The 10,664-nt window shown below is 40.8% G+C and overlaps 1 protein-coding gene across 2 annotated transcripts; it reads left to right on the forward strand.

Moving 5' to 3' along the window:
* Nucleotides 1-50: 50 nt before the first annotated feature.
* Nucleotides 51-10,408, forward strand: HSPD1 (heat shock protein family D (Hsp60) member 1). Of its 2 annotated transcripts, none has more exons than XM_082689050.1 (12): nt 51-190; nt 1,329-1,504; nt 2,725-2,977; nt 4,561-4,643; nt 5,185-5,280; nt 5,875-5,968; nt 6,234-6,402; nt 7,750-7,849; nt 8,409-8,654; nt 9,036-9,210; nt 9,511-9,689; nt 9,783-10,408. In XM_082689050.1, the coding sequence occupies exons 2-12, from the start codon at nt 1,331-1,333 to the stop codon at nt 9,933-9,935; spliced, it is 1,722 nt and encodes a 573-aa protein (XP_082545176.1). In that variant the 5' UTR covers nt 51-190; nt 1,329-1,330; the 3' UTR covers nt 9,936-10,408. The 2 variants fall into 2 exon arrangements, with proteins under 2 accessions (XP_082545176.1, XP_082545175.1); XM_082689049.1 differs by having other exon boundaries at nt 189-409.
* The last annotated feature ends 256 nt before the right edge of the window (nt 10,409-10,664 follow it).

Raw genomic sequence — 10,664 nt, forward strand, 5'->3', positions numbered from 1 at the left:
CTAGGCTTTTCTAGGCCGCCTGCCGAGGTGAAGGTACTAGCTCCTCGCCCCTCTCCCGGAAATGACGCGCCTTGAACCTTGACCCACAGAGCGCGCCGCGCTTCCCGGAAAGTTCTGGAACCGAGTGCGGCCCGGGAACTAGCCTAAGCCGGCCGGAGCAGGCTGCGCCCGCGGGCCCGGCGCTGCTCGGGTAGGCGGGGGCGGAGCTAGCGCGTGGCCCGTGCCGATTGCGGGGCCCCGGCCGACGGGAAGGGGTGGGAGCCGCCCGCACACGCGGTGCGGCGGGGCGGGGGGAAAAGCGGCGGAGGGAGGGGACACGGGCTCTTTGCCGTGCGCGCGGTGCACTCTGTCCCTCACTCGTCTCCGACGGCCTGCCTCACCGTGCGCACGCTCCGCCGCTGCCCCGCAGGTACACGGCCGGCCCGCGCCGCCGCTGCGGGCGCCCGGGACCCCCGAGCCGGCCCTCTCCCCCGCTGTGGTCCCCCGCGGACTGGGTCGGCGGGCGAGAGCCAGGGCTTTTCCCCGGCGCCGCAGGCCCGGAGCGCCGGGCCAGGCCTCACGGGTCCATGTCGGTGCCCATCACGTGCGGCGTGGATTGCTCGCCGGGGCAGGGCGCAGGAGGGAGGGCTTGCCCGGGACTCCGTGTGCAGTCGGGGGAGTGTATTCCCGTGGGCTTTCCGTGGCAACCCTGTCCTGGTCGACTGCAGGGCGCCGGGGAGGGTGGTCGCAGCCGCCTTTGGCCCCCCGGACAGCTCTCCACTCTTGACCTTGCTGAGGGCGTCCTAAAGGAAAGACACGTGGGGCCGGGCGGAGTGGGCCGGGCCGGAGCCCCCAGCATCGCGGCCCTGCGGGCTGCTCTGATACAGTAACCTGAGTAGATACATGAAGATACATCTCGCTAAGCAGATTTTTGCACCGTCAGGAATGTTTTTTCTCCCTTGGTCGCTCTAGTTGGTAGCCCACCCCTTTGCTGCAGACTTGGTTTTTCAGGAGGACATTTGGAGTGGATTTGCTCTCAAGGCTATTTTAGCGCTGAAAGAGTAACTCGTTTGTAGCGGCCGGGGTAGGTGGCCTTGGGCAATGCGATGGTGTGCTTTGTGCTGGTGCTCTAGGGTAGGCGCGGGGACGGCCTCACGTGGGGACTTACGCAGGTAGTTGGGTGTTCTGAACCTAGTTTCTGTGGCCCGGGAGCAGTGACTGGCAGAGGTCAATCCAACTTCTAACGTTTCTTGTTCTGTTGTGGCGTATAGATGCCATGTTTGCTGTAATACACAGAGGTACTGCTAGTATTGATGTACTGCTAATCTGATTGTTTCCCCCTTCCACAGAAATGCTTCGATTACCCGCAGTCCTTCGCCAAATTAGGCCAGTGTCCAGAGCACTGGCTCCTCATCTCACTCGGGCCTATGCCAAAGATGTAAAATTTGGTGCAGATGCCCGAGCCTTAATGCTTCAAGGTGTAGACCTTTTAGCCGACGCTGTAGCCGTTACAATGGGGCCAAAGGTATTGATGTTTTTTATTCTGTTGTAATTTATAGTATTGAGTTAAGGAGTAATATTTTAATGGTATCAGATAATCACACCAAGCTATTGAATAGTAAGTACTTCCGTATCCACTGTTGAGAAACCCCAATATACCCATAAGAGTTCCCAGTTACTGCTTAAACTTTTTTTTTCTTTTACTTAGATACAGTGGTCTTAAACTGTTTCTTTAAAATTTGCGGAACTTTCTTTCCTATAATGTATGATGTAACTGAGTAGTAACTCATAGATGAAAGAGGATTGGCAAATAGGCAAGCGAGATGAAGTCTACCTTCCAAGTTTTAGATTTTTTCCCAGTAGTTCATACCATTGACGGAAGTATGTATTTTATCTCCTGTCATACTTCAAGTATGTGCTTGTAGGTGCTAGTTTTACTTGATGTTTTTCTGTTGTCCATTTTGTTCCAAAGCACATTTAAAAATTTCTGTTCCAAAGCATTTACTATTTTAAGGCTCATATTTAACACGGAGAAGTTAGTGAGTGAGGGGTAACAAATAGTTTGAGAAGGCCTTTGAGGGTGGTGCACAAGTGAAGAGAAGATGGATTTCAGATTGACAGCTCCAATATCAAAGTGTTTTATATATATATATTGTGTACATAAAATGTATATTAAAATATGGCATGCCTCACAAGTAGCAGCTTTGGTTCAAATACAGAAGCTGCCAATGCTGTTTGCACCATAACAGATTTAACATGGGAGCAGCCCTCCCTGGAAGAGTGACTTACACTTCGCTTACTGTTAGTATTTTAGTAGCTACATTTTAAAGCCAGTTTTAAAGTAAATTTTCACATTACTATCAAAGGTAGCAGGCAGTGGACAAAACTTGATAAATTATGTGAAGAATTTCTTAAATTTCATTATAACGTACTAGGGTGTTTTGGTATATCTTGTGTGGGTTGGGGGGGTGTTGGTGTTGTCTTTAATAGATGACATCTCTTAGTCTCTAGGATTTTTATCTTTCATAAAATCTCATGCAGTAAACACTTAGCAACAGAAGGGTCATTTTGTCTGTAAGCCTTTTGTATGAATTTGCTTTTGAGACTGATGCTGCAGATCTGATAAAAGTGACAATTTGTGTTGAAGTAATTATCCTATTATTCAAAAACTGCTTGTTGTGTTTTCAGCTAAATAGCACTTAAAGTATGTGTTCTGTCACATTTTTTGTTGTTCTCTAATTATAGGGAAGAACAGTGATTATTGAACAGAGTTGGGGAAGTCCCAAAGTAACAAAAGATGGTGTGACCGTAGCAAAGTCAATTGACTTAAAAGATAAATACAAAAATATTGGCGCTAAACTTGTTCAAGATGTCGCCAATAATACAAATGAAGAGGCTGGGGACGGCACCACTACTGCTACAGTCTTGGCACGCTCTATTGCCAAGGAAGGCTTCGAGAAGATTAGCAAAGGTGCTAATCCTGTGGAAATCAGGAGAGGTAGGAAAGTCTTTTCATTGTCACCAGAGTGTTTTGAAGTATCTTAAAAAGTTGATTCTTGTTTCTCCTCTCTCAAAAAATAAAAATCTGAGTTTTCCTTCAGTAAATAGTGATTGGATTCTTGGTTTATGTGGTATGTGCTATGCTAGGTGTTAAGGAGGAAAACAGGACTAAGACATTACTTGTCCTTCTCTCCCCTGTGTTTTGTGCTCCCTAACCCCCTTCCTGCAGCACATAAGGAAAGTTTATTGGAAGATACAGCATGTACTGTGGACCTTGAAAATAGTAAACTTTTGGGAATTAGTGTAGGGAGAGGTGATACACTTTCAATATTTTACAAAGTAGGGCTAAACTAAGTCATCCAGGATGTCAATTTTTTTTACTATATATGTAAAAGGGTGTTTCGTTTGTTTGTTTTTTGCTTGTTTTTACCTCTTAGGAGCACATGGTACATCACTGTCTTCATTCTGTTTCTTATTTCTGGCTTTGGGGAACTAGGCCACAATTTAAAGATCTGCTCTTCAGCATGAGCTTCATAGTGACGTTGATTTAAGTCCTGTCACTGCTGTTTTCTAGCTGAGTATTAAAACTTGGTTTTTCTATCTTGAAAGTGTAATTGCTACTTATTTCTAGGGCATATTATTGTCCAAAAGAAGACTTGGGAGTAAGAGGGGATACTAGTAACAGTTTTGTCAGAATTGGCATCCCAGCACACCGATGTGTCAGCATTCCGTTTATTTCCGTATTGGAGGTCCAAATGGATGTGTTACATTTAAAGCAGTTTCAGGGGTGCCTGGGTGGCTCAGTCGGTTAAGTGTCCAACTTTTGATTTCAGCTTAAGTCTTGATCTCAGGATCATGAGATCAAGCCCCCCTCTGGGCTCTGTGCTGGGTTTTGAGCCTGCTTAAAATTCTTGGCTCTCCTTCTCCCATCTGCCCCCGACCCCTCCCCACCCCGCGCTCTCTCCCTTTCTCTCCCCCTTTCTCTCCAATCTGATTGTAAATAACGGACAGGTATTAACTGAGGTTATTAAGATTACTTCTCCAAGAAAATGATTGTTACTAGACGCCTTTCTTTGGATTTTTTTGAAGTTAACATTTCTCAAAGAAGAAAGAGCTAGCACTAACCCCAGCTGAACAGAATTGGGTTCCCTTAAATCCATGTTGTGATGCTGTTGACTGCTGAAACAAATATACTGCTTATAATTACATATTAAATGAGGGCATTTCAGGTAATTAAAAAAAACCTGTAGGGGTATAACTGTCATTAAATTGAGAGAAGTGTTGGGTGACCCTGTTGCAAACATACAACATGATTGGATTGGGAATAGTTTACACAGAATGAGTTAAATGATGAGATTCTTGAAATTACACACTGTTCTTTTTCCTTAGTTCAGTTTTCAAAATAGTTTTGGCCTGTGAGTTTGTATTGATCTATGAAGGTTCCTGTTTCAGTGCGTGCCATGAGGAAAAGTGCTGGCACAGAAGCTTTGTATAGGCTATTAACACATTAGAACGTTTAACATGAATTGAAATTTTTACATTAGAAAGTAAGTATTATAATGGCATTTATTCTTGAATCAGGTGTGATGTTAGCTGTTGATGCCGTAATTGCTGAACTTAAGAAGCAGTCTAAACCCGTGACAACCCCTGAAGAAATTGCTCAGGTAAGGATTTTTCATATTTTATGATAATTTCATAATCACGTATCAGTGTCAGAATAATGGTACCAACCAGTCACTAACCTTGAAAGCATTTCTTAACTGCTACAGAACATTTGAAAATAATGCAGTGACCATTACTAGAGTCTCAGTGGGCTGCCACTTTAGTTCCACATGGCTGTGAGTAAAACTTGTTTCTATGGAAAATATTCTTTGGCCAGTTGTCAAAAAGTGCATAATTTTTTGTCATGTTAGAATTTTGCCACTTTTTCGGGGGCGGGGGAAGCCTGCCTTTTATAAAAAGAATAGTTGTATGTTTATTGCATACCTTTTAACAACAGTGTAGCCAAGTGATGAATTTAAAAATAATTGAAAACCGGATCAACGCTTGGTTAGAGCTATTAGACCGTATCATCGTTGACCATACTTTCCTCCCTGCCCCATGCCGCACCGCATCGCTTTGGAAGTTACTAGGAAAGGGAGGGGAGCTGATTGAGGATGCTGGCCTTAACCTTTTTAACTTGGAAGAGTAACTTGATTGTTTTAGGTTGCTACCATTTCTGCAAATGGAGACAAAGAAATTGGCAACATCATTTCCGATGCAATGAAAAAGGTTGGAAGAAAGGGTGTCATCACAGTAAAGGCAAGTGTTTTTAATGATAGCTTGGAAAGACGATCAAAACAGTTTTCAAATACAAAAATTGAAACTATGTGTTTCATATATTTGAGTCCTTTATGCATAGTGTTAGCATTTATGTACATTAGAGTAGTTACTGAGTTCTATATGAATTTTTAGCCTTTGCTATCAGGAATGAATTTGTTCTAACTTAAATGATACTGTCTTCTAGATGTAAAAATTCAAATACGCATTTTGGAAATTTTTGAAGAATTGGAGTTGATGCCGTACAGCATTGGCATACTTTTTTTTTTTTTTTTAAATAAAGAATTTATTTATTTATTTGACAGACAGAGATCACAAGTAGGCAGAGAGGCAGGCAGAGAGAGAGGAGGAGGCAGGCTCCCTGTAGAGCAGAGAGCCCGATGTGAGGCTCGATCCGAGGACCCTGGGATCATGACCTGAGCCGAAGGCAGCGGCTTAACCCACTGAGCCACCCAGGCGCCCCCGGCATTGGCATACTTAATGCTTGTGATCAGTGGGGTATCTTAATCTGACCTATCATTACAATTTTTTGTGCTTCCTTACGAAGTTCATAAAATGAATTGATTTTTTTTATAGGATGGAAAAACACTAAATGATGAATTAGAAATTATTGAAGGCATGAAGTTTGATCGAGGTTACATTTCTCCATACTTTATTAATACCTCAAAAGGTAAGTCAGTAAACGAAATTTTAAAAAACATAGCTTGTGTGTGTCAGATTGTAAGCATTTACCAGGTCATACTTCTAAGAAAATAAATATATACGTATTCCAAAAGTTACGGTAAATAAGAAATGAAAGGAAAAGCATGAATTCATTAGTCACTTGAAATGTACTGAAACTATGGTTTTTAGGATTTTCATTTAAATAAACTACAGCTGTTTTCAGAATATTGTTAGCTTTTTAAGTTGGTTTGAAAGGTTCTTTGTTTTTGCAGGTCAGAAATGTGAATTCCAGGATGCCTATGTTCTATTGAGTGAAAAGAAAATTTCTAGTGTCCAGTCCATTGTACCTGCTCTTGAAATTGCCAATGCTCACCGTAAGCCCTTGGTCATAATTGCTGAAGATGTTGATGGAGAAGCTCTGAGTACACTCGTTTTGAATAGGTAATAAGCCATGGTATTTGGTTTACATTTCCAAGTGAAAGGCAATTTTTTTGATGTTTGAAATCTCCATTATGTACCCCCATATTGAACCACTTGTGTTAGTATCTAGCATTGTGTGTAATACAGGTGTGGTTCATGAACTCTAGATCCCATTATAATGGTTTGTTCTTTTTGAATGGGTCTGTTTGAAAGTCCTTAGAATTTTGTGCAGGTTTTTCATAAAATAGTCTGTTTGTATGTCATGTCTCTATTTTTATTATAAATGTTTACAGTTGTTTTGAAGAAATGACTGTTTATGGAAAAATATTTTCACAATTCTAATTTTGCATAGGAGGAAGTAAAGTATTTTTCAAATTTTAGATCAAAGTGTATTATCACTGTGTTATATAATCTCTTAAGGTTTTAATTAATGTTCAAATAGAGGAATTGACACATAACCTAAGATAAATTGAGGCCTATTCATTTAATTTAAAAATGTGTGATGTATTTTTTTTTAAGATTTTATTTATTTGACAAAGATCACAAGTAGGCAGAGAGGCAGGCAGAGGTGGGGGGTAGGAAGGCTCCCTGCTGAGCAGAGATCCGGATGGGGGGCTCCACCCAGGGATCATGACCTGAGCAGAAGGCAGAGGCTTTAACCCATTGAGCCACCCAGGCGCCCCTGTAATGTATTAATTCTGACTTTAAGACAGGTAGGTAATGCTGTAAACAGAGTTTTAGGATGTTATTGGGGTGCCTACCTGGCTCAGAAGAGTATAGTCATTCCAGTAGTAACTTGATTTAATACTATGTAGAACCCATAGGATAGGGGTAAATGCTCATTTGATCCCCAAATTTAGTAATTAGTAACTGTTCTGATTTTCACAGTCTATTAAAATTGTTATCACTGTGTTTAACTTAAAAGTTTTTTGTTTATATTAACATTTTTGTTCCTGGGTTGTTTAACGGGAACGTAACCGACAATTTGTGAAGAAGGTAACTGGATATTGGCAAATACGGATGAATGGAAAGTTGCTCTTTCTTGGCTTTATGTGACCAAAAGTTATTAGAAAGCAAAGCATGGTTTCCAGGGGCGCCTGGCTGACTCAGTATGTGTCTGCCTTCGGCTCACATCATAGTCCTGGGGTCCTGGGATTGACCCGTGCATTGGGCTCCCTGCTCAGCGGGGAGTCTGCTTTTCCCTCTCCCTCTGTGTCCCCCCAACTTCATGCTCTCTCTCTTTCTCAGTAAATGAATAAAATCTTTTTTTTTAAATGTGGTTTTCTAAGTAATTGTAGTATTTAAAACTTAAGAACTAGACCAACATTTTTATTAAATTTAAGTCTCATTATTAACTGTTTTTAACAGGCTAAAAGTTGGTCTTCAGGTTGTGGCAGTCAAAGCTCCAGGTTTTGGTGACAATAGAAAGAACCAGCTTAAAGACATGGCTATTGCTACTGGTGGTGCAGTAAGTAAAGTATATGTGACCTTGGTTTACTGAATGTTTTATACATCCAGGCCTAAAATTTATAGGTAGAGTTTATTGTTTTCCACAGTGAGATATTACTGTCTGAATTATTTACTTTGTGTTTCTCTTGGATATCTGCGAGGTGAAGGTTGGATTAAAGAGTACTAAGGTGCCTTCTCTAACTTGCCATGAGTCTTGCCCAAGAATAGAGTTGTTTGACCACTCTGTTTTTAAGAAAACATTAGAAGATATAGGACTTAGAAGATTTTAAGATCTAAGGTCTAGTCCCAGTTCCACCAAAAGTGACCTTGGAGAAGTTTGAGTTTATTCTTTCTCAAATGAAGCTGATTATATTGAGGATTAAGTGAGAGGTGGAAGTACAGTGAAAACTTGATCAAGGCTTATTTGGACTAGGAATTGTCTTTATCTCACATTTCAGAAAAATACAGTATTACAAGATGGTTCTCTCACCAGAACACTAGCATGATGTATTGTTGATAAATCTGGTATAATGAAAGACTAACCTGCAACTGATTCATTTTTAAATGTTTTTGTGTAGGTTTTTGGGGAAGAAGGATTGACTCTAAATCTCGAAGATGTTCAGCCTCACGACTTAGGAAAAGTTGGAGAGGTCATTGTGACCAAAGATGATGCCATGCTTTTAAAAGGAAAAGGTGACAAGGCTCAAATTGAAAAACGTATTCAAGAAATCATTGAGCAGTTAGATATTACAACTAGCGAATATGAAAAGGAAAAGCTGAATGAACGTTTGGCAAAACTCTCAGATGGCGTAGCTGTGTTGAAGGTAAGATTGATTGCTGTAAATGAGCTTCTTGGGTTCTGGGCCCAAGAATCATCTTGTTTCTGTGGTATTCCCTGATAGTGCCTTGTAACCAACATGTTTTGGGAAATGGAGATAGTATATACTCTTCTTCCTTAAAACCAGAATTGAATCTTAGAAGTATTGTTGTGGAAAAGGTGTTCTGTTAATGATCACTTTGGTAGTGGACTCATGTGGGACACTGCACTCACCCTATTAGCTGTTTAATCATGCAGTCGTTTTTAAACAAATCGGCAACCTTTATTACATACCTTTTTAAAATAAACCGAGTGCTGTTTAGTGACTTGCCAGTTAGCATCTTGAATGGGAGAAGCCCAAACTAACTGGGATTCTTTTCATCTTTAGGTTGGTGGGACGAGTGATGTTGAAGTGAATGAAAAGAAAGACAGAGTTACAGATGCGCTCAATGCTACACGAGCTGCCGTTGAAGAAGGCATTGTTCTAGGAGGGGGTTGTGCCCTGCTTCGGTGCATTCCAGCCTTGGATTCATTAACTCCAACTAACGAAGATCAAAAAATTGGTAAAATTGCCTTACGAATGAGTTGATTTGCAGCCTCACTTTAGTCTAGTAGAATGTTGTTGCTGCCCATTAAATAGAACAATAAATAACAAAGCAGTTTCCCGAATGACAAAGATAGAAGAGCACTGATAATCAGATAATATGTGAAAGATCCAGTCGTCACATCTTTTGAGGGGAATGATTTGAACTGTGAAATTTCCCAGTTGGGGTTTTCCTTTATCAGTAGTCTCACAAATAGAATTGTGTTGTAATTTTTACAAAAGAATGAAACTAAATTTGCTAAAATTTGTTGATCTTCAGGTATAGAAATTATTAAGAGAACACTCAAAATTCCTGCAATGACCATTGCTAAGAATGCAGGTGTTGAAGGATCATTGATAGTTGAGAAAATTATGCAGAGTTCTCCAGAAGTTGGTTATGATGCTATGCTTGGAGATTTTGTGAATATGGTGGAAAAAGGAATCATTGATCCAACGAAGGTAAATAGTTGACCATTTTCTAAAAATTCAAGAAGTCTTGTTCATTTTTTACTAAGAAAAAAAGGTAATTATTTTATCAAACTTTTTTCTTAGGTTGTAAGAACTGCTTTATTGGATGCTGCTGGAGTGGCCTCTCTGTTAACTACAGCAGAAGTTGTAGTCACCGAAATTCCTAAAGAAGAGAAGGACCCAGCAATGGCCGGAATGGGCGGAATGGGAGGGGGTATGGGAGGCGGCATGTTCTGAGTCCTAGGATAGTGCTTTATCATTATGAATGAACTGTGAGAGGAAGCCCACACTGTGCTCCTCACCCATAACTTCAGAGAAGTCAGTTGAAGGAAATGACTGAAGAAAAGGCTGGCTGATGTTTAAGAAAATCACTATAACCATCAGTTACTGGTTTCAGTTGACAACATATAATGGTTTACTGTTGTCATTGTCCATGCCTACAGATAATTTATTTTGTATTTTTGAATAAAAAGACATTTGTACATTCCTGATAACTGAGTGCAAGAGCCATGTACCAATGTACTGCTTTCAACTTAAATCACTGAGGCATTTTTACTACTATTCTGTTAAAATCAGGATTTTAGTGTTTGCCATCACCAGATGAAAAGTTAAGCAGCCTTTCTGTGGAGAGTAAGAATAATTGTGTACAAAGTAGAGAAATATCCAATTATGTGACAACCTTTGTGTAATAAAAATTTGTTTAAAGTTAATTGTGTTAGCTTTTCCATGATGTAGAAGTTCAGAGAAATGAAAGCCAATAGAGGAGGGGTAGGTTTTGGTACAAGCGTGTAAAACAGTGTTCCGCCTGCAGAGTTCTGCTATTTCTTTGCTAAAGATAGTTACATTACCACAAAGATAACAGAAGATTTTAAAGGTGACAACTCATTCCTGTGGAGACAGTATTTTATGTTGAGGTCTCGTCATAAAGGGGCGATTTGTCATTTCTTGTGGAGGTAAAAAGGTACA

Source organism: Mustela nivalis, assembly GCF_964662115.1.
Source record: "Mustela nivalis genome assembly, chromosome: 11".
Classification (NCBI taxonomy): Eukaryota; Metazoa; Chordata; class Mammalia; order Carnivora; family Mustelidae; genus Mustela; species Mustela nivalis.